At 52.8% G+C, this 22218-nt stretch overlaps 9 protein-coding genes across 9 annotated transcripts; 4 read left to right on the forward strand and 5 right to left on the reverse strand.

Moving 5' to 3' along the window:
- Positions 1-6: 6 nt before the first annotated feature.
- Positions 7-1371, forward strand: BDV59DRAFT_198496 (RMD1 family protein; the record flags this gene model as incomplete). Its single annotated transcript, XM_073693164.1, has 2 exons — positions 7-345; positions 397-1371. 2 exons carry the CDS (start codon positions 7-9, stop codon positions 1369-1371), a joined length of 1314 nt encoding a protein of 437 aa, XP_073551821.1.
- Positions 1372-1766: 395 nt separating this feature from the next.
- On the forward strand, positions 1767-3190 carry BDV59DRAFT_190892 (T2 family ribonuclease; the record flags this gene model as incomplete). Its single annotated transcript, XM_073691819.1, has 4 exons — positions 1767-2032; positions 2086-2380; positions 2450-2986; positions 3050-3190. The coding sequence occupies 4 exons, from the start codon at positions 1767-1769 to the stop codon at positions 3188-3190; spliced, it is 1239 nt and encodes a 412-aa protein (XP_073551822.1).
- Positions 3191-3307: 117 nt separating this feature from the next.
- ace2 (putative C2H2 transcription factor (Swi5)) lies at positions 3308-6751 on the reverse strand. The gene is made up of 3 exons (XM_073688297.1): positions 6353-6751; positions 5583-6290; positions 3308-5528 (listed from the first exon to the last, which is right to left on the reverse strand). The coding sequence occupies exons 2-3, from the start codon at positions 6238-6240 to the stop codon at positions 3883-3885; spliced, it is 2304 nt and encodes a 767-aa protein (XP_073551823.1). The 5' UTR covers positions 6241-6290; positions 6353-6751; the 3' UTR covers positions 3308-3882.
- Positions 6752-8123: 1372 nt separating this feature from the next.
- Positions 8124-9170, forward strand: BDV59DRAFT_84277 (ubiquitin-ribosomal 40S subunit protein eS31 fusion protein). The gene is made up of 3 exons (XM_073697177.1): positions 8124-8454; positions 8515-8795; positions 8852-9170. Exons 1-3 carry the CDS (start codon positions 8361-8363, stop codon positions 8939-8941), a joined length of 465 nt encoding a protein of 154 aa, XP_073551824.1. The 5' UTR covers positions 8124-8360; the 3' UTR covers positions 8942-9170.
- Positions 9171-9174: 4 nt separating this feature from the next.
- BDV59DRAFT_169718 (glycoside hydrolase family 18 protein) lies at positions 9175-10959 on the reverse strand. Its single transcript, XM_073688298.1, has 8 exons — positions 10911-10959; positions 10717-10806; positions 10536-10636; positions 10225-10478; positions 10146-10175; positions 10045-10094; positions 9935-9995; positions 9175-9872 (listed from the first exon to the last, which is right to left on the reverse strand). The coding sequence occupies exons 2-8, from the start codon at positions 10756-10758 to the stop codon at positions 9214-9216; spliced, it is 1197 nt and encodes a 398-aa protein (XP_073551825.1). The 5' UTR covers positions 10759-10806; positions 10911-10959; the 3' UTR covers positions 9175-9213.
- A 1879-nt stretch (positions 10960-12838) lies between these two features.
- On the forward strand, positions 12839-13655 carry BDV59DRAFT_169724 (uncharacterized protein; the record flags this gene model as incomplete). The annotated part of the gene is made up of 2 exons (XM_073688299.1): positions 12839-13479; positions 13534-13655. Exons 1-2 carry the CDS (start codon positions 13151-13153, stop codon positions 13652-13654), a joined length of 450 nt encoding a protein of 149 aa, XP_073551826.1. The 5' UTR covers positions 12839-13150.
- Positions 13656-15361: 1706 nt separating this feature from the next.
- Positions 15362-16909, reverse strand: prs2 (proteasome core particle subunit alpha 1). The gene is made up of 5 exons (XM_073688300.1): positions 16771-16909; positions 16643-16702; positions 16452-16546; positions 16185-16397; positions 15362-16122 (listed from the first exon to the last, which is right to left on the reverse strand). Exons 1-5 carry the CDS (start codon positions 16775-16777, stop codon positions 15736-15738), a joined length of 762 nt encoding a protein of 253 aa, XP_073551827.1. The 5' UTR covers positions 16778-16909; the 3' UTR covers positions 15362-15735.
- Positions 16910-17061: 152 nt separating this feature from the next.
- On the reverse strand, positions 17062-18519 carry BDV59DRAFT_84331 (WKF domain-containing protein). Its single transcript, XM_073697178.1, has one exon. It carries the CDS (start codon positions 18389-18391, stop codon positions 17198-17200), a length of 1194 nt encoding a protein of 397 aa, XP_073551828.1. The 5' UTR covers positions 18392-18519; the 3' UTR covers positions 17062-17197.
- Positions 18520-18680: 161 nt separating this feature from the next.
- On the reverse strand, positions 18681-22097 carry BDV59DRAFT_169735 (tubulin gamma complex associated family protein). Its single transcript, XM_073688301.1, has 2 exons — positions 20591-22097; positions 18681-20543 (listed from the first exon to the last, which is right to left on the reverse strand). The coding sequence occupies exons 1-2, from the start codon at positions 21819-21821 to the stop codon at positions 18769-18771; spliced, it is 3006 nt and encodes a 1001-aa protein (XP_073551829.1). The 5' UTR covers positions 21822-22097; the 3' UTR covers positions 18681-18768.
- Positions 22098-22218: the final 121 nt, after the last annotated feature.

Raw genomic sequence — 22218 nt, forward strand, 5'->3', positions numbered from 1 at the left:
CCATCAATGTTTGCGAGACCATATGTCTGTTCTATATTCAAGAGACCCGCGGTCAGAAGGCTCCAGAAGCTCCCTCAGAACCAATACCTCCATGCGTCATGTCCGCTAAGTCTACCGCGCCGAAAGGATTTCTTTTCCTCCAATGCATATCTCAGTCAGAAGCAGTCCCGATCCGGTGACGCAGCAGAAGAAGCCCTCCAGGAATCCCAGAAACAACGCCGAAGAGGCGGAAGGTCCCCCGCAGCGCCCACGTCTCTCCGTCGAGTTGCCGTGGAGGCACAGAGATCGAAGGATGGGTTCCTATCCAAGGCCCAGCTCAGGGAGCAAGGGCTTCACCAGACAAAGGTTCTTACGTTCAATCACCGCTCCTAGCACCTCCTAACATCTATACCGAAGGCAGTGACAGCCTACGCCGTCGCCGAGCAATTCAATATCCGGAAGGTTCGGGATATCCTGCAAGATAAAGGTTACGAGCCGGACCCCCTAGAAACCGGTCTATACCCACAGGTCGTCCATGTCCAAGTTCCCCTCGATTCGATCCGTCGCGTCAGTAACCCAACGACTACCGATCTATCCTCGGACGAAATTGGCGACATCTTCGTCTTTCCATCTGGTACGGTGGTAGCCTGGTCGCTTCCCGAAGGCTTCACATCCTTCCTGGCAACGAGAACATTGCTCCCGGCAGCCGAGGGGGCACATGTGGATGACCTTGAGACGGAAGACCTCGAGTACGTCGAGGATCCAGCACGGGAAAACAGCAGCATCAAAGGCGACACTATCATCCTTGGGACCAAACCAACTGACGTGGGGAGTAGCTCGCAACTACCTGGGCGACAATCTGTAGACACAGTGCTGACCAAGGTGGCATTCTCGTCGGGGTTGGCTCGGAGTACCAAGTTGGCGGTCCTGGAGACACTCCTCGCGAATTATTTCGAATCCACCCGGCCGATTCCTACGCTCTTATCGCAGGGCTCTCGTCTCCCCTTCACGAGAGACTTCATCCTCCGCAAAACAGGACAGCTATTGAGCGTGCGAGCTCAGCTGAATCTCTATTCAGAACTCACAGATTCCTTGCCGGATATCTTCTGGGACAGCCGGCACGAACTCGGTCTGGAAGGGTACTACGAGCAGGTGGGAAGAGCGTTGGACGTCGGGATCCGCATCAAGCTCCTGAATGAGAAGATGGACTACGCGCAGGAAATCGCCAGTGTGCTGCGGGAGAGATTGAGTGAGACTCATGGCCTGCGTCTCGAGTGGATCATCATCCTTCTCATTGCCGTTGAGGTTGGCTTCGAAGTGCTGAGACTATGGAAGGAGCGAATGCAGGAGAAAGAAAAGAGTCATGGAACGCGGGCAACCGCCGGCGGCTGATGATATACCTATATACTACTAGAGAGTAGCTTTCTTAACAACAATGATACCCCTCTCCGTGCAGATGATTCTCTGCAGTATGTACCTTACGTTATCGTCTATCTAATCAAGATGATCGCTCCAGCTTATCAGGCGGCAGATCACATGGGGCGCTTAGTCATGGGTCATGGGGCGAAAGGCATTCCATGCGTCATTCGCCTGAGCCCTCAAACCTCGCCATCTCCCTCTGTTCTCACTGTTGCAGTCTCGCTGAGTTGCTTTGACAATAGACTTCACGCCAATATCGACGTGGGAACCATCGTTGTTGCCAGTCAGACTCCTCGAGGCGTATCTCCCGTCGCAAGCTAACTCCGCAGTAGGACCAGCTCCACACCGAGCTTGATAAAGACCCCAGGATGTTTCAAGCAATCCCAGGACCACAGCAGGTCCTAAGGGCTATAACCGGCTCGTTAGGCATCAGCTCCCTCTCGTCTACAGCTTCCAACTCCCCGCAGAATACATTTCAGCACTGTTCCAAAGCCGAGCTGAGCTGTCAAACCAAGTATCACGGCCAAGACACCTGCTGCTTTAACTATCCGGGAGGGCAATTCCTCCAAACCCAGTTCTGGGACGCTGATCCTGCTGTTGGGCCGGAAGACTCCTGGACAATTCATGGACTTTGGTGAGCTTTTAACACATTCCAGGCCTGGGGCCACTCCTGATCTCTCCCTCTAGGCCGGACTACTGCAATGGCGGCTTCGACCAATTCTGCGACTCGTCGCGGAGATACAGCAACATCTCCCTGATTATGGTCGACTCCGGCCGACAAGACCTGCTTGAAGACATGAGCCGTTTCTGGAAAGACTTCCGTGGCGATGACCCGACGCTCTGGGAGCACGAGTGGAACAAACACGGAACCTGCATCAGCACCCTTGAAACGCACTGTTACGACGACTACTACCCGCAGCAAGAAGTGGTCGACTATTTCGACACGACAATGGAGCTCTTCCGCTCCCTACCAACCTACGAGGTCTGACCCCCATCCCCAAGCCAGAGCCTACACGATGAACCAAACGCACTGACGCTCCCATTCATCCAGACCCTCGCCAACGCCGGCATCACCCCCTCCTACACAGAAACCTACAATCGCCAGGACATCGAAGATGCTCTGTCTCAAGCCCACGGCGCAGAAGTCACCATCCGCTGCCGCTCCCACGCTCTAAACGAGGTATGGTACTTCTTCAACGTCGCCGGCCCCCTGCAATCAGGAACCTTCATCCCCAGTCAACCGGACGGCCAGACCTCCAACTGTCCCGCCAGAGGCATCCGCTACCAGCCCAAGACACCCCGCGAAACCCCGCCCAGAAGGCCCGGGGATCCGTCCGAACCCACCCACCCCGGGGCTCCCTTCTCGGGACGAGGCAACCTTGTTGTCTCGACTATGGGCCAGCGTCGAGGTTGCATCATCAGTCGCGGGACTTGGTTCACATCGGGCACCTGCGCCACTTTCCGGACTAGCCCGGTTCCTGGTTCCACGGATGGTGCTTTTATGCTGCGATCTAGCAAGGGCTTGTGTGGCTTTGATCAGGATATGTTCAGCTGCGGGCCGCGGATCTCCCATCCAGCAGAATTCAGTGTAAGCCGAGATTCCTTTCTCTGTTAATTGACGTTTTAGGAGAGATTGCTTACTTACCCCTAGGTTGACGATGATAAACTGTCGTATAATGGAAATACGACATTCTTTGCCGACAAGGCCCCCAAAGGCCCTATTCAAAGCAAGGTTTACGTTTCGGAGGACCATCCAATCGAACTGGCTATTACGTGGAAAGGGTCTAGTTGATATTTTGGTTTCCTGTGCTGTATGCATCTAGAGCTAGAGTCGATGCTTTCAGCTTGTCATACACAAGAACTACCATAGAAGCTACAGTCTAGAAATGACGATTGTATGTCTTTTATGTTTTTTTTTTTTTTGTTCAGTGAATTCTATAGCTAAACTAGAGTACAGGATAGGGGGAACCACTAAGGATTAAAATATCTAACGGAAACTGGAGCCAAAGACGATCCACAGTGGTACAGGCTTTAAAAACAAATGACACGAATCATGAGTGAAACAGATACAACAGAAAAAGGCCAGACAACACAAAATTCAAAAAAAGAAAAGCTAAAAGGCCCGCAGAACTCCGTTTGGCAGAGTCTTTCTGCAAATCCCAGTGGTCGTACATAAAAGCGTTCAAAAATGCGTTGGTAGACGGAGACAGCAATCACATGAAGTAGAGGTATAAAGAAACGTTGAAATACCCGAAATCTTGGTTACAGGTGTCAATCATTTGTCGCGGGGAAAGTTTTGTCATTGTCGTTGAATAGTACATAGTCGTGCAATTGAAATATCATAGAAGGGTTCCAGTCGTTCAATCCTAAGTCATGAGAGGTTTTGAAAGTGCCATTAGTCCGAGTCGTTGCATCGTCATCGTCTATTGAGAACTCCTTTTCGCCGTCGCAGTGTTCATTCAGGTTAACCCGCGCGCCATTTGTTTAGTCCATGAAGAATTCGCGAGTCATAACATCGGAGGGTTGCTCGTCCATTTGGAATTGGAAAGAGAAGAAATCGTCGTTCATTGGGGGAGCGTTAGAGAAACCCTTTCCTTGGAAGAGATCCATCCCGCCTTCGAAGGATGATCCATTGACATAGTCGGGGAAGGAAGCCATGTCGGAATCAGCGAGATCAGAAAACTCATGCTTGCCGAAACCCGTCGACGGATCCTGGCTGATGAAGATATCGAGATCGGAACCGTTGGAGGCGTCACTCAGAGTGGGTGCAGTATGGGGTGAAGACAATGCATTGATGGTTGAGTTTGTGGCATTTGTAAATGCACAATGCTCATCCGAGATAAGAGGGAGGCCAGATTCTTCCACGATCTTCGACAGTGGCTGCTTGGAAGGCGACAAGGGTGGCATTTCGTCCTCCGTACTCGGCGTGAGGGAGCGGTGGCTGTGGGTCGGGGACGGGTTGTTTCCGGTGCTACAACCAGGAGATGCAGGCGGAGTAAAGGTAAAGACCTCGGGTGGCAGAGAGTAGTTCGGGTTGTTGAAAACTGGCATTTCTTCGGTGGGACTAGAGCCGTGGAGACTCATCTGTTCCATAACCTCCGACGGAGGGGAATTGCGAGAAATATCCGAACCAGATGAATCAAACGAGGTCTTCTCAGCGAGCCGCTGGCGAGTTCTGGACGCCTTATCTTGTCGCTCATCCATCTCCGGCCGATGCTTCTTGGGACGGCCACGTTTCGTGGTCTTACGAACAATTCCCTTGTAGCCACCGATGCACATACCTCGTTGTCGGTGTCGAGTCAGGGCATCGTGTCTGGCAAACACATTACCGCAGAGACACTCATATGGCTTGTCACCTGTGTGGATTTTGGCGTGGCGTTTGAGATCGTGGCCTCGAACGAAGCACTTGTTGCAGTGATCACACTTGTATTGACGATCACCCAGATGGGTCTGAACATGCGATTTGATATTTTCTTTCCTTCCGAACCGACGCTCGCATCCAGGATGCAGACAGACCCATTTTCCGTCCTCTGGATCCGGACCGCTTATGTAGGATGCAATCTCGTCAATGGTAACGCCCGTCTCCTTGATGGATGCATGGACTCTGGCATCCAAGTTAAGACTGTCAATGGATGCAACCCTTGGAGAGAGCTTGGTCTTCGATGCGGAGGAGTTGGAAGTTGTGCTCGGCGACTTCTTCATGTTCGTGCGATTGGGCGTGACAGGATATATGGGGAGCTTCTGCACCCTACTTCCATCTTGCGGGCATGGCATAGCCGCGAGTTCCGGAGATGAGTTGAACGACGATGACGCCAACGACGAGGCATAATGGTTAAGAGTCTCAGACTTGGGGTTTTCAAAACTGGATTCCTGTTGATAGTCAAAAGCATCGAAGCTATCCACATCAAACGACGCAGTGTTTGGGGGGGAGGGCACTTCAATCTTTGGTTGGGAGAAAGCTGTTCCGGACACTCCTTGGAGTGAATTGGTACGTTGCATGAACGACTGACTAGAGTTGGGGACAGAAAGACTCTGATCCCTAGTTGGCGTTGAGTGGAGTTCTCCGCCGTACTGGGCTAGATCCACTGATTTTTTAAATGGTGTCGTAGCAGGGGTGATGGGGAGGTAATCTGACCAGATTGTCAGCGGGGCCTCGTAAAGTGAAACATATTGGTCGAGCTTACGGTTATTATTCTGCTTCGGTGTGTGTGGTCTTTGCGCAGAAACTGCCTCTGATTGAGCCGACAGGCGCCTGATGTCCGCGGGAATGGTGTTGGGCTGTTGTGGGAGAGGTGCTGCAAGGTTGTCATGCTGGTACATCTCCCAGGGGCCACTCTCGAGGAGCGAGCCATCTAGCGCATTGTTGGAATGCACCCTTGAGTGTTGAAGCTGTTGCTGTTGTTGGAGCATATTGAGATGCAGCCCGGGGGTCATGTAGGACATAGAGCTCTGGGTTTCGTGGCCCTTGCGGTTGCCAAGGGTCTGGTAGTCATCAGAGCTCAATGATTGACATTCCGGCATCAAAGGCATCGAAGCTGAGTGCTGATGGTAACCGGATTGTCCTGCGGGGGCGAGCGGTTGTAGTTGCTGTGCCTCTCCCATCAAATTCTGCGGTCCTGTATTGTTAGTAGCTGAGGAACTACCATCGTGCATGGTCTGCGATCGTTGGACATGTAGAGATCGTTGGTCGAAACTCTGGCCTCGACGATGAGCATGGTATCGATGCAAAGCCTGCGTCGGGAGAGAGGGCGCTTTCGCAGCATCGATGGCGGAAGGGGTGGAAATCTGCCGTCGATGCTGGCGGTGCCGTTCGTGCGAATTCCGATGCTGGGTGGATAGCATGATGGTAGAGGTCCGCTCGTCGCGAATCGAAGCCGATAAGGTTGACAGATCTGGATGTATATGAGCATCCGATGAAGTGGCTGCATCATGTAGACTCGTCATAGACACTTACCTCACGCAGCGCTAGCCGTGCGGCTGGGAGCAGATGGTAATTGAACCGCCCTGTCAAACGTGTCAGTCTGTGGCCTCTTCAAACAAAGACAACAAACTAAGAAATGGCTAGGTTAGAGAGAGTGAAGCAAAAGCAAAGTCAAGTGGATTCGATCACGCTCTGCAGGAGATCTATCAAGGACTTTGCGACAGCGTCTAGATCCTCGAAAACAACCGAAGATATAGAACGGAAGTGCAGACTTCCTGGCGCGAGTGGTTCAGGCTTGAAGATCCAGAAGGCTGGAAGAAGAGGAACCAAGGGCGGGACAAAGGAAGTTAAGGTGTATTTAGAGGTGGGAACCAGGGAAAAGGTGGATGGAGCTGATGAGGCTATCCCGATCGCCGTCCACGGAACCGATCAACAATGGCGGCGTTGGCCCAGCAACGGGACGTCGGGGAAACCAGCATCGCTCAGCTCGGTGGGCCAGCCGGAAGATAACCAGATATCCAGTGGTCCAAACGCAGATTAGGCCTGCGATCCGTCCGGTTCTTCCGTCGGCAAGGAGCTGGTCCTTGAAACTGCCCCTTTCTCCCCTTCTTTGGTTTTCCCACTGGACTCCTTGGTCGGTGAGGGTGTAAAACATTATTCCTCAGGAGACGCCCTTCTTTTCCACAGAATATCCGCACGGCGGCTAATAATTGACGCCAATCTTGCATCGAAGTGGTCGGTCATCAGTGACTGGCGAGGGATGAAGCTAGTGGTGGTGATGACGCTGCTGGTCCGCCCGGCTCAAGGGATCAATTAATGCAAATAGACTGCCATCAGCCGTCGAGTTATTGTATATAATTCATGTTCTGAATCAAGGGTGTCCACCGCTCTTCAGATGATTGAGGGCGAGCGTACAAAAACATATCATTATTGTTTCTTTCCTCGGCAATATCAGATGGATATGATATGATCGCCCTAGCTACCAACCACTGCAGACACATGGAGTCAGCTCCCATGGAAATCTGAAATAATGTTAACATACAACATATCCTAAGTACATATGTAGCATCGTTGGCGTTTATGAAAATAGGCTCTGAACGGTCGTCTCCTTGCGCCGTCTACATGCTGCATCGCCAATCAAGTCTCGCTACAGCGGAGTCTAGCGTCATCCTCCAGTTTCCAAGATCTTACGAGACGTGTTTCAGAGTTTCTCTAATATTAACCGGATGCGTGATGATGGATCTAGAGCAATACTCGAACGTAATCTATTCTATTGGAGGCCTAAGGGCAATGATAGTTTCGCGGCTTATGGGTCCCGGCAATCCACGACAACGGGCATGCATACATAGATGGAGACACTAGTAAACCTGCCAAATGGGGTGCATACGCCTTGAATAATGCGTCAGGAGCTGTGTACCTCTACTAGGGTTTTCGGCCAACGCTTCTGTTGGCTAGATTGGGCGTACTATATTGCAAGGAATCCATCGGGACAACCCTCAAGTACCTTATCATCGTTTCAGTGAGCTAGACAAGATCTATTTCGTTAAATAAACGCTATGAACCCCCCAAGGCCCTTTGAAGTTCCTGCAGCGATCATGTTCGACCTGGTACGCTATGCAATTGCCTTTTTGGGAATGCTTACGTGATGGATCCAAACATCACGTGGCCGGAGTAGGGCTTACCGGAGAGACGATTATCCGAATGTCTGCACTACACCCGATCAGGATGCACATTTGCACGTGATCGCACAACCGATTTTAACGAACCAAAGACTCTCCACTCAAGATATTTCCCACACGATCGCAACGAAGGTTGAGGAAGACAAGTCTTGTCGAGGTGAGTTTGGCGCCCCTATCATGTCCACAACAAAGTGAAGCATGATCCCTTTGGTCGTTTTTTCTCTTTGGCTTTTGCTCTCCAAATTCCTCGCCTCGTTGGCGCTGGAGACGATACGCCAAAGAGAACAACGGCGAGGAGAATCACCTTCACCGGCAGAAAACCATGAATAGTCACACTAACTCACCCTCAGGCCTTCATCACGATGCAGATCTTCGTCAAGACCCTGACGGGTAAGACTATCACCCTCGAGGTGGAGTCTTCCGACACCATCGACAATGTCAAGTCCAAGATCCAGGGTATGCCTTCATCCTCCCAGTACCGCAAATTTTCTCTGGCACCGTCTAACCACGCTGCAGACAAGGAGGGAATCCCCCCTGATCAGCAGCGTCTGATCTTCGCTGGCAAGCAGCTCGAGGACGGCCGTACTCTTTCGGACTACAACATCCAGAAGGAGTCGACCCTCCACCTCGTGCTCCGTCTCCGTGGTGGTGGTAAGAAGCGCAAGAAGAAGGTCTACACCACCCCCAAGAAGATCAAGCACAAGCGCAAGAAGACCAAGCTTGCCGTCCTCAAGTACTACAAGGTGGACGGCGATGGCAAGATCGAGCGTCTGCGCCGCGAGTGCCCCTCCCCCGAGGTATGTTCTGCACCCTTTCTCAAGAAATGGTCGTATACTAATGTACTTGATTCCAGTGCGGTGCCGGTATCTTCATGGCTGCTATGCACAACCGCCAGTACTGCGGCAAGTGCCACCTCACCTACGTCTTCGACGAGTCCAAATAAATGGGCTCTGCTTGAGTCGTTCCATCCGTCTGTATCCGTTCCGGTAGTGTTTGGTGCTCATGGCTAGGACAATGTCGGGGGAAAGATGGATGGGGTGTGGGGTTGAGGATTGTGTTGAATGCATAGTTCGATAGCAACCTTGAATCCGAAAATGAATAAAAATCGGAAACCAAAGTACATCTACGTGTAGCTACCCCTGTTGCTAAGCGTATCTTACAAGTTAACAGTTTGATGGTAAGGTTAAGTAAAGATGTAACTATCGTCTCTCATTCCTAGTGGAAGCCTGCCCGCAAGTTGTCATACCTGCTCTCCGGGTAGTCAATGGCATTCTGCGTCTCGTCCAGAGCGGAGACACCGCCAACGCCCTCGACAAAGGTCCCAATCAGGCTTCCGTCAGCCTTATTGGCTGCCTTGCCTCCCTTGTCACCGCTCGTCTCCCACCACATGCCTCCACCAAGGCCGCGCTGCTGGATATAGGCGAGCTTGAGTTCGGCCGCAGCAACATTATCGTACGAGACGAACTGACGGGCGCTGGCGTTGTAGCACCACGATGCACCAATGCTGCTATCGACCTGCTCTGTAGCCCCAGGCCTAGGCAGCGCCTTGTAGTCCCAGACTCCGTTCTCCCAGCTTCCCTGTCCGACGCCCGAGAAAGCGGTGCCCGGTCCGTCGGTGTTCTCAAAGGCACGTCCGTACAGTGGCATGCCCAAAACAATCTTTGAAGGCGGAACCTGACCCGCTCCAACGTAGTGGTCAACTGCTTGGACGGAGTTGAACGGAGTCGAGGCCGGATTGTTCGTCGAGGGCTTGATATTTGCCTGATGGCCAGCAATCGTGTCCCAGCTACCAGAGTAGTCGTAGCCCATAAGGTTGTAAAAGTCCAGATACGGGGTCATTTCGGGCAGTCGGAGCTTGTTGTAATTTTCCGGGCCTGTGAAAGAAACGATGATCAGCCTCTGCCATGTCTTTTGACAAGGATGAAGAGTCACGTACCAGCGGGACATGCAATAGTCAAGTAGAATTTCCGATTTGCCCCAGCCGCTTTATCCAACGTCTTCATACATTAGAACCGGTATTGTTCGCTTTGGCAACGGCAGACCTACCTCACGGCACTTCTTCAGCAGCAGTACAAAGTTCTGGGCCTCGGTGTCATCTACATTGACGTTAGAACATTGTCACTAGGTCATGTACAGAGACAACTTACCTTTGGGGTACTCCCAGTCCACGTCAAATCCTAGGGATACAATTAGAATTGCAAGTGTTTCCCTCGGATTCTAGCTCACCATCAAATCCAAGGTCCGTTACGAGCTTGGTAGCAGACTCGGCGAACTTGGTTCGGCCTGCCTCGGTGCTTGCTGGCTGGGCGAAATTGGGCGAATAAGTCCATCCTCCAATGGATAGTAGGACCTTCAGCTTTCTGTTCTGCTGTTTGAGGAGGAAAAGCTGTTTCACACAGCCGTAGACATTTGTTCCCACATCATTCCATGAGTCTGTGGGATAATGTTTCTCGATATCCGACCACGTATCGGACAAATATCTACTTGTATGTCAGGCAAAGGTATAGGTATAGCGAAGTCCAGGGGCTCGCACGCACACTTCACCAGTTTCAGGTCGGACGTTGGCAAATGCATACAGGATGTGAGTCAGCTTGTCAGCAGGAAGGTCCTGCGGGTTATGGTTGCGTCCATAGATCGCCTTTTCTCAACCTGTCAGTATACGAAGAGAGACTGCGTAGGAATGACTGAGGTGATTATCAAATAATTCAGTATACTAACCCAATTGACGTAATAAGCAACAGATTTCATTCCAGAAGGCATGCTGGGGGCGGAAGAGTTCAGGTCCTTGTGGATCGTTGCTGTGCTAGACTGAAGAGGGATCAGAGCTGGATTATGACCAAGGTATTGGGTAGAGAGAAAAATAAAGATGGCGGCAAAGGATATGTATTCAATTGCGGGCCAGCAGTTCATACCAAGCAGAAGGGATATCAGGCAGGTAGGTGTATATAAGGATTTCGGCAGATATATTGCAGCCTTGTCGGGGAAAGCACCGCCTTATGACGCGGGACGCACCTTAGTATACCCAAAATAACAACAGCCGAGAGGTTTGATTGGCTGGTAACGTGCGGCGGTGCAAGTGTGGGGTGTGGCTAGTGGAGGCTGGTGTGTTGACAGGTTATGTAATCACAATGTCTGAAGTGGCACAAATCAACAAGACAAAATAGGCGATGGTTGAAGAAGACACAGCTTTATATGTTGATTCTCTATCATACAGTCACAGCTTTTGTCAATGCTGTTTTCCATAAGCCCACTCGGACACCGTGGTGGCGTAGTCATTCCTCTGTTCCGAAACCTCCATGTCCCTGGCTGTCCATGGGCGGATGACTGCAGTTACGTCCAATATCTCTGAGAGACAACCCTCGTATCTCATGCAAAGTACTTTGGGTGCCATCATCTTTATGTTTAGGGGCCTTGGCTGTTGTGGTATATGGTCGGGTCACATCCGCCGGAAACATATATATATCTGTCACGAGAACAAATCCGTGTAACCATAGCAAGAGATCGACCTGTCTGATTAGGAATTATACCTCCAATTCTCAGGGGAAACATTGAACCCACGAACCTGATGACTTTTACGAGGCTCAACGCATGATACTTTGCATCTTGGGTTGAATCTAAACTGCATCATGGGAACATGGGTTGCAATCCCGGCACCACGAGGACGCTGGGTAACATCGGACATTCCTACGATCTAGACATAGCAAATCCAAAGCATAATAAGCCACAAGAGCTTCAAAATCCTCCCGCAAGGAACAAGATTCTTTCAGTTAATTCCAATCACATCAACGTAAGTACTCGTCGACCTTGAAAACCCGTGCACATGACCGAACCATATCAACTAGGGAAAGAAACGGGGATAGGAAAGGAAAAGGTCTAAAAGTCTGAAACGCTGGCCGATTAACCATCAAGCGAGGACCCAGATGCAGCACCTTGGCACTGGATTCATATCCCCCAAGAGGGGTCATTCTCAGGATCGTTTCATCCGCTTCTCACATCCCTGCTGAAGGGAACCCCCCCAACGTGGCAGACTAAATTAGCGCACGTTCATAGCTCTAGATCGAAGGAATGTCGATCGCCGAGCCGGAGAACCAGGTACGTACTATGTACTCCATAGGGGGTCTCTTACTAAAGATGGGAGGTCGAGTCCGCCAGCATGGATCATCCTGGTAAGGAACACGTCGAACACACCTGAGGCAGCAGGGAGTGTGGATCATCCTGAACCACCTCAGCTGAAAACACCCTCGGGGACAGCGGTTGGGGGATATGATTCGCTCTGGTTGCATTAAGCTACTGCAGGGCTTTGGGTGCACGGCCACTCGGCGATCCCACTACCGTGACCACACAAGCCCTAACTGACGCCGACATCCCAAGGTGAAAATCCCACAAACCGAATCCCAGGAAAAGCACCAGCCCCAGTTCAACTGCCGTGCATATGCGCTAATCCTGGTCCTTTACTTTTCAGCTGGGATGTCTTCGGTAGACCCCACCTGGAAGGCCAATCCGCATTCCAGCGCTCGGCATGTCCGAAGAAATCTCGATTCCTGACTGGGCTGTGACATATGATAATGCATCAAGATTTGTTTCATTGGCCATGCGCGGACAATTTTTCTAGTGTTCGGGCCTCTACGCCGTAGAAATGTAATTCTTTTTTTTTTGGCCTTATCCACTCCACTCGCTATCGGCGAGGTCCACACTTGAAAACGCAAGGCTTGACAGGAAACGACTTCAATTACATCCTCCCTAGTCTTCGGGAAAAAGGAACGGGAATGACTCGCTAGGGACCAGTCACATATTGCTTAATTTACAGATAAATTTTTTTTTCTCTTGTAAAAAATTTGGCCAATGATAAACACGAAATATTCAACAATTCAGCTACCCAGCGTGGAACTAACCATCTAGAATCGAAGTGAACGCCGAAAATATGAAAGTAATTGAACCAATGCTGTTGTTAATCTGACTGGTACAGATTATCTGAACTGAATGATGACCCGAGATCCGAAATACAGAATGATGTCCACAAAAGGTAAATAGTGAGAAAGAAAGGAGAATAATCGGAGAAAGGAAATTAAAAGCGTCCTCATCAGGACTATCACATAGGCACCGTAACAATCACTAATGGGGATATCATGACCGTAAAATAAAGTGGGCAGAGATGATAATCAGAAAAAAGAAGGGAATTCTTTCCCAGAAAGGAATTCAGCGGCCGGCGCTTCGTAAGTGTCATGCCACCCATATCAACCGTAGATTTGCCGTAAACCGAACGTCTTTTTCTCAAATCATCGTCAAGCATGGTAGTCGTTTATTTTGCCAAGACCTGTCAGGTATTCATTTAGGTGGAGTGGAGTGCGCTTTTCATGGATGTGATCGAATCCAACCAAGGATCGTTGGTAGAGATGGATCGTTGTCAAGCCAATGGCGAGCCCGGACATCTGCCGCGCGAAGGTCCGAGACAACATATTGGTCTGTAAATTGCGAGATCTCCTAAATGACAAGCCATTAGCGATAATCCGTAAGACATCTGCTGGGACAACCAACATGGCGAAGAGTGCTGTTGATAGCCTTGAGCTGGGCGGTATGCTGCGGTCCCGGCCGGGCCCCTCGGAGGATATTTCCACGATGCATAGCCCATCGTCTTGCGGCTGCCGCACGAAGATAGATCTTGTGTGCTCGGAAGCGGCGGGCGCTAGCATCGACTATGACCCTGGTGTAGTACGTTAGGCGTGGGCACCAATCGTTGGAATGGCGCCACATACCGCTGCAATTGGACTTTCTCAGCCTCCTCATTGCTACCGCCAGCGGCAGGCATTGAGGGACTGTAGTTGGCGGACATGAGGGTCTGGGCCTCGGCTAGACAATCTCTGATGATCCTGTACCCATCTTCCCAGTAGTCCTCTGCCGGGACTGGGACGTTCTGCTGGGATATGTGTACAAGGAGAGTACGGTAATCGTTCATGAGTTCCGCCACCCTCAAGGCACGGGCTTGGTTGACTGGTATCAGTTAGCGTGTGGCTCATGAACACTGGTAGCTTTATGAAATGGCTGGTGGAAGAGAAAGGTGTCGCTTACGTCCGTCGGCCATTGCGCTGAAAGTCCCGGGTACAGATATTAATCACTAAGGAATGCGATCCAGAGATCTGAAGTATAAAAGAAGGAATAAACCCAATCAACGGCTTATGTGTGAAGGAAGCTGACGAAAAAGTACGGAAAGGCACAATCAAGCCAAAGCACAATGAACTAGATCTTAAACCGTTGGAAATGAGCGTTTCATCTCTGAGATGGTTCCATGGCCCGTGGGTGAGTATTCCCTTTTAAGCTTATTGTGAAAGACACAAAGCCCTACGCCATAGCCCCGACGATGAGAAGGACGAGAGGAACAGAAGATCATCGTTAGTCGTGGCTGGCTGCACCAATGGAAGCCACGATGGAGTAGCAGCAGTACATCACAGCTAGGGATTGCAGCTGGACTCAACGACCATAGTGGATCTATAGTCCATCGGAAGCTCCAGGGGGAACCCATGTCTCTAAACGACCCCGGTGGTTCAAAGGCTCGAGCGAATGGAGAAGCAGAGAGCTCGGCATCCACGCGAGGAATTTTTAGAAGCTAGGTACTAGTTGCAGGGATGGGTAAAAAAAATATCTCCCCGCAGACTAGGAGTCAATATGGCAGCGGCAAGATGATACGTCCCCTCATGTGTCAGTGAACCGCGCCAGTGGGAGCTCATCCACAGTGGCTTTCACAGTGCTGGATCTCGGTGGGCCACAATAGTGGATGCATCTTGCATGTCGGCGGTGGAGCCCGAAGGGGAGTCATGGCATGATCGCACTAAGGAAGAATTATGGACACCCGCCAGCTGGTTGTTTAGGTTGTTTACGCCACACCCTAGTTGGAGACATGCACGACCCACGGCGGGCGTGCATTTCAGGTTCGGAGAATGAAACCAGATAGGAAATGTGGAGGCCAAGAAGGACACTTCATGCCAGTGGATTCCGACTCGATTGGATTCTGGCACTGTTGGATACAGAAGCGAGAGAGGGCGAAAGGGAATAAATCGACCATGAGCTCAAGCCACACATGGTCTGTACAGCTAAGCCACATGCCCGGCCACAAATGTCAGCTGAGGAAAAGCAAAAAGAATAGATAGAAAGTCCTATCTATTGATCATATCCTTTTTAAAGATGCTATTTAGAATGCGTCATATAATATCTGAAAACTAAAATCCTCCATTCAGAACAATTTTCTTAGCGTAAAAATAGACATCGTCTTGACTCGGCAGAGGTGGGTGGCGAACTTCCTGTGCGCTTCTACACAACAAACTCCACCGCAGACTCCTTTCCCTACGCCATTCCTCAGCTTCTGCCACCTCGGACAGTTTGCACGGCATCAATCTCGGATATTTGCCCCTGACATCGCATTGCTCCACCTGTAACTGAATGCTGAGCCAGTGACTGATATCCTTGCGGAAGACACATATTGTTGTGCAACCTTCCATCAAGCCTGTCAGCCGGCAGTCACCATCTAACAATACGACCACATACTATATCAAGACGGCATGTCCTTGGAGTCGCCACTGATCTGGGGGGGAACCGAGACACAGACAGCGCAGCTCCGTGTGAAGTTACAGACGGATGCAAGGAGCACTCCCCCGAGAACCAGAGGCCAAGGATTCAAGGAAATGATATTCATATACCATCAACGTGCATCTAAGAACAACACAACAGAAGCTCCCAACAATCGGATCAGTCCTTTTCGGCAATAGCCTGCAGCCGCTCATCAATCTCATCCTCTGTCAGAGCACGGAACCCCAGATCTGTTCCCTCCTTGCCATCCGTCCGGGGTCCACCGACGATGCCAACCTCCAATTCGTGCTTCTTGAAGTCTACACTGAGGACGTTGCTCAAGGCCGTGATACCTAACTCGACCACTTCCTCCCAGTTGCCGTCGGCGTAATCCTTGTTTTTCAGCTTCTTCTCCATGTGATTGAGAGCCTCCTGCTGCTTCGGACCAGACGCAGTGGCCTTGTATCCGGCGTAGTATCCCGCAGGGTCGCATTTGTAGAGCTGCGGGCCCTTCTCCGAATCAACAGAGATCAGGGTCATGGCAACTCCTAGTGGGCGCATGTAAGCCTGAGAGAAAGTGAACGTCAGTTCTGGACCTTCGCTATACCCGCAGAAGAGATGAGACAAACCCGCTGTGTGTAAACCTGGTTGATATTGGCAAGTCGCTTGGCAAGGACATCACAGGGCATTTCGTATCCGAACTTGTAGCGGAACTCGGCCGCTTCTCCACGAGCACGGTCAACGCTTGCTCTAGCATCGGCTATGGAACCAGTCATGACACAACCAACGGAGGGGGACAGGCGGAAGACATGTGAAACGGAGGACGGGTCGATAAGTTTATCCTAAGGACGTGATCAGACGGCGTCTCCCGATAGCGGTGCAGGAGGCTGGCTTACAGCAACTTTCTTCTGGGTGATCACAACAGCACAGTCCTTTCCCCTAACTCCGAGCGAGGTGATGTTTGCGGAGGTGATGGCCTTGAACGCATACTCTGGGGCACAGGTGTTGGTTAGGCGATGTCATATCCGGGGAGCGGGAGGGTTCGAATTCCAGCCGGCGAGGACGCGGGCTGGTCGTATGAACGTACCGACTTGGTACAGACGCCCCTGGTCTGAGAAGATCGTGATGTGTCTATCGTATGCGCTTCCTATCCATCGAGGGGAGTCAGTTCGTTGATGAAGTCATGGGATGTCGGAGGATTGGACAAGACCGTACCAGACATGGCGGCGAGTTGCAATTAGATAGTGCAGAGAATCAGATCCGAAACGGAGGGGTCTATCAGGGAGGGATGAAGGTGTCAAGGGGAAGGAAACGGGGATGGGGGATGGGAATGATCTGAAGGACGCGTGAGGATGCTGGCCGAAGCTCCAGGTGAAGGTGAGCTACGCATCCCGATTGAGTAAGCTCCCGTCACCGCCTTCCCTTCTGCCTATACAACTGCTGGAAACTTCAGGTACATTTTACGCCGACAGTATCCAGTATTCTATATTGTTCCATATGATAATGCCCATTAAGAGTAGATAGTTCAGAGTACTCAATAAATGAAGATAAAAAAAAGATCTATCATAGACCCATTTTACAACTCCTTTATGCAACAGGTATCAAACTTTTGAAACACCGCCAGTCGATCTTGGAAGTAGGACTAAGACGAATCACTCGAGGAGTCGCTGGAGGAGTCGCTGGAAGAACCGCTCTCGCTCGATGAATCGCTAGACTCAGATAGCGCCTTTTTGGCAGCCGGCTTGCTATCACTGTCGTCGTCACTATCGCTGTCACTAGAGCTCTCGCTCTCGCTACTGCTCGAGATCTCGACAACAGCAGTGCGAGTCTTCTTCTTCTTCTTCGCCGGCTGGTTCGGAGTTTTCTGCTTCGGCTTCTGGTAGCTAAACAGCGACCCGGTGACGGCGAACAAAACCAGCTCGGCCCGCTGTCTCCTGAGCAGCTTCTGCTTCATCTCCTCGTCGCACTCCTCCGGCGTGGTGACCAGGTTCAGCTCCTCCTTCTTATCCTGGTGCAAGGCACCCCGGAAGCCGTGCACGGCGTTGTGGTACGCCGGCGTATCGTCCGTATCGGCCTTGACCACTTCCTCCGCGACCTGGCGCAGCCGCTGCTTCGCCGCGTCGCCCTTCAGTCCCTGGAGATAAACCAGCAGCGCCGCATTGTACTCGACGGGGACCCGCTCCGTAGAGAGAACATGCTTGAAGAGCTGCGCCTCGCGGTTCTTCTGGAACTTCCATGCCGGCCGGTCCTTGTAGTAGAGATTGAGGTAGGACAGAATGGGCGGTTCGTGAGTTGTAGCAGTCTCCGTTGGGGATGCAGCCGCGCGAGCCTCCTTCTTGTCTTTCTTCTTCTTTTCCTTCTTCTCCTTCTTCTTTTGCTTCCTCGTGGCCTCGTCGTCGCCCTCATCACCGTCCTGCTCCGCAGCGCGTTCCTTCGCGTGTGAGTCGGAGTCTGCATCTGCACCCTCCTTACCATTCATCTCGACATCACTCCCAGACCCGTCGCGCTCCTTCGCATCCGCTGAGAACGACACCCTCTTCTTCTTCTTCTTTTTCAGCCGCGACTCACTCTCGCCGTCGCCCGCGTGCGCGTTTTCCTTATCGTCGTCGCCGCCGCCGCCGCCGCCGCCGCCGGCGGTAGCAGCAGAGGCCTCCTCATCCCGACGCCGTTTCTTGCTCTTGCGCTGCTTCTTCGCGTCATCCTTCGATTGCGAGCCGTCGTTGGTCTCCACGTGCTTCTTCTCCTTCTCCTCGAGCGGATCCTTGGCGTACTTGAGCTTGAGGCCGAGTTTTTTCCACGCCGGGACGTCGGCCAACGCAGAATCGTCGCCAGCCATGCGGGCGGGGAGGGGGAAGTAATTTATTATTCTTTTTTATGTCGCGGGGGGTCGACCGTCTGGAGGAGAAAAGGTATGCGGTTCGAGGTAAGGCTGGGCGAGTGTGATGTGGTGTTGGAAGTTGGAGGTGCTGGCGGAGAGAGGAGCTGCGGAATGGAATTTTCTACAGCGCTCCGCAGCAGTATTGTACCCGTCGCTGGTCCCACCATGGACGACGACTTTAATGCTACGACTATTGTAACGCACGTAACCCTGTGATGTATAATGAACCATTTACATGCTAGGCCAACCCAAGTTCTAGTCTATAACCCATGAATTCGTCGCTTGCAGTACCGTCCATGCCCGCCTGACTCCGCCCAAGAAAAAGAGTATAGATATTATGGCCCCTGCGCAGTGGCAGCCGCCTCGCCGGATTCCTTCTTCTCCTTCCGCACGTCCTTCGCCGTGCTCGTCTCGGCGGCGGCCTTGCGTCTCGCGCGCTCCTTGTCGCGGGAGCCGGAGGCTGTGGTTCGACGTCGACGGACAGGCTCGTAGACGTCGTTGAAGTTCATGACGACACCAAGGAAGCGCATGTCGACGTCCGGCTGGTAGGCGAGATCGCCCAGGAGGACGTTCAGGCGCGAGCGGAACTCCGCTGATAGGTCGCGGAGACGCACGCGGAGGGATTCCAGCATGTGGTCGTCGGCGGAGAGGTCGATGCGCGGGCCGGAGGAGGGCGTGTCGACGTCGTCGACGAGAGCACCGATGTTGGGCGTGTTGGACAGCGACGCGGACATGGACGAGCCACCGCGACGCGAGGAGAGCAGGTCACGGTCCGTGACGCCCCAGCGGCCCTGGGCAGTGCGGGTTTCGATCTTCGCGCTGAGCTCCTGCCGGCGGGTGAACTCGGCGACGGAGAAGGAGTAGAGTCCGTCAACGGCGTCTTTGTAGGCCAGCATAATCTTGAGGATCTGGTGCAGCTGCGTCAGGAAGCCCTCCTCGGGCTGTTTGGACGAGGAGTGTTTCGAGGAGGTGGAGCCGAGAAGGCCCTTGTGGGTGATGGAGTTGAGGTATTTGGTGTGGGCTTCGATCAGGTCGTCCAGGGTGCACCCGGGCTTGGCGATCGAGGCTTGCAGCTGGTCCCAACTGGCCTCGATGACCTCGAAGAGGATGTAGTATTGCAGTTGGCAAACGAAGTGGATCATCTCGGCGATGACGCATCGTGCGCGTTTCCAGTCCGCCCCGACTTTGTCGTTGACACTGCCCAGCACGCCGCGAGCGCCGGTCATACACCGCCGCCAGATGCTGCCCAGCGCAAATTCGACACGTTTGACCCGCCAGAGGAAGTTGAACACCTTCAAGTACTGGGTTGATCCCCAGGGGGTGATGACGACGTCCACAGGGGCATCGATCTTGTACTCCAACGTGAAGCAATCCCATCCGATCTCGCCGTGGCTCAGCTCCAGCATTCGAGCATCCAGACGGCGCAGGACATCGGGGGAGTCGTACTGCGCATTCGATGCGCGGATGGCATGCTCCAATTGAGCAGTGAGCGTGTGTCGGTATTGGGAGTTTGCCGGGCGGTCTAGGTTCGAGGCCAGCGATTCCATCAGCAAGGCGATGAAGTCGCCCTGTCCCAGGAGGAGATACTTCTTCAGCGCGCGCAGGTGGTCGAACAATTTGAACTTGTCGTCCATGAGGTAGATCAGCCGAGCCATCGTCGTCTTGTATGCCTCGTCGATCGAGTTCTCCAGACTGGCCGTGTCTCCATACCGTAGCTCCTTCGAGGCGTCTTTCGAGTAGGCTTCCACCCAGCCCGAGTCTCCACACCCATATCGAATGAAGTTCAGGGACTTTCCAATCAGAAACACCTTCTTTGCGAAGTCCTGTGTGATGATAGAGGGCACCATGTTATCATCTAATTTGTACTTATCCTCCCAGACGCTGGTAGCGATACGTCTCGGATCAGTGCTGGGTCTGAACTCCGGCTCGACGACAAAGAACTCCTTGTACGGGTCTGACAGTTCGCCATCGTAGATCCAAAGCCGCATCATATCGTAAAACGGCCGTGTGATGTGCGCCAGCAGCTTCTCCGCAAATGCGCAAACGAAGGGGTCCCCATGGGACGTCGAGAATCCGTGAATCAAGGAAATCAACTGACCACCTTTTTTGTCTAGAAGCTGTTAGCGGAAATAGCACCAACGACACCACCACACTTACTATTTGCTTCTTCGACAATCAGACTCATCAACCGCAAGGCCATGGTCGCATCCCGCGTCCACACCACGCATCGTTTCAGAGTGACACCGGCCTTCGATGAATTCCGAGGATCGCTGAGATCCTCCGGAGCTGCCAACGCTCGTCGAATCTCCCCCTCCAGAGTGGCGACCAACCCCAGGTACGACCGAAGCTCGTTCGAGAGAGCGGCCCGCAGACTCTGATTCAAAAGGCCCCCTCCCGAACTCTCAACAAAGGTAGATAAGCCCCGATACAGCAGACACGGCTCGGCAAGGGCATTCAAAATCGACACCAAAGGAATGGGCAAAGAGGGAGGGAGTTTCAGGATCGACGAGGATGTAAATTCAAGGTTAGACGACGACAGTCCCTGCAGGTTAAAGGGAAGATCTCGCAGGAGCGTATGCTCCGGAGGCCGAAAAGTCTGGACCTCTACCGGTTGCGGCGCCGGGGTCGCCCGCGGCTCTTCACGAGGCACATCCGCCGGGGGGCGACTAGCCTTATTCTCACGGGCAGCCATCTCAGCCTCCTTCTCCCGATCCAGCTCCTGTCGACGCATGGAGACCTTCCGCTCCAGACGGGCAGGAATCTGTGACGCGGACGAGCTGATTGCGGGGCCCTCGTCGTCGTTCTCGAGCGGGCGACCCTGGCGCGTTGACGCCTTGCGTAGAATCCCCTGCAAGTTTGCCGGCTCCCCGAGCGGACTGCGACTTCTCCCCTCTTCGTGGTCCATATTCTGGTCATGGTGGTGGTGGTGGTGGTCGTCGTCGTCGGGGGTCGAGAGCCGATACAGCAGGTATAAGATGGCCCATTTCTGCGACAACACGGGCTGGGTCAACAGTCGGGAGTAGAGGTTGGAGAAGCGCACGGCCTTGTCGGGACTGGCATTCTCCTTGAGCAGTTTTCGTTTGATCAGGTCTGACGCGTTGTTGATGTTCTCACCGCCGGCGAGGCTCCCCCGGCGACTGATGCCGTAGGCGGCGGGGCCGCTGGGCGAGGACGGGTCATTCGAATGGGTGTGGCGGTCGAGGATGCGCCAGGCGCGTTGGAGGAGGGCATAGTTGCGTTGTTCTTCGGCGGCGTCGAGAGCGGCGTCGGGGTCGTCGGAGTCGTAGCCTTCTAGAGCGGACACAGGGAGCGGGGGAGCGAGGGACGCGACAAGCTGGCCGAGGGCGTCATCAAGGCGACGCGGTCGAGCCGGCGGCCGGGCGGCCATATTTCGTTGTGGTTCGTTTTCTGAGCGACGGGCCTTTTGCCTCCGTGGTTATTCTCTTCGCATGCGGGTTGACGTGACGAGTCGGTCGTATGTTGCCCTATCGCGGACCGCAGTCGAGTCGAGACGCGGAGTTCATGAAACGGCTGTAGGAGTTCCCTGGACGTGTGAATTGACAGATCATTGCACCCTGGCTCGTTCCGATTTTCGCTCGACTGATTTTCACCTCAATTCCTCGACAAAGCTTCCATCCATGGCACAGTCGAAGAGACACGGCATATGTACAGGCGTTGGAGAGAGTGCGCGATGTTGTTGTTTGCGCTGTTTGACGTTCGTGACCGCCAAGCCTCTGCCACGTTGGGTTAGTGCCTGCCTGTTACGTAGATGATCCACAGTCCAC

Source organism: Aspergillus ambiguus, assembly GCF_047715705.1.
Source record: "Aspergillus ambiguus strain CBS 117.58 unplaced genomic scaffold BDV59scaffold_3, whole genome shotgun sequence".
NCBI lineage: Eukaryota > Fungi > Ascomycota > Eurotiomycetes > Eurotiales > Aspergillaceae > Aspergillus > Aspergillus ambiguus.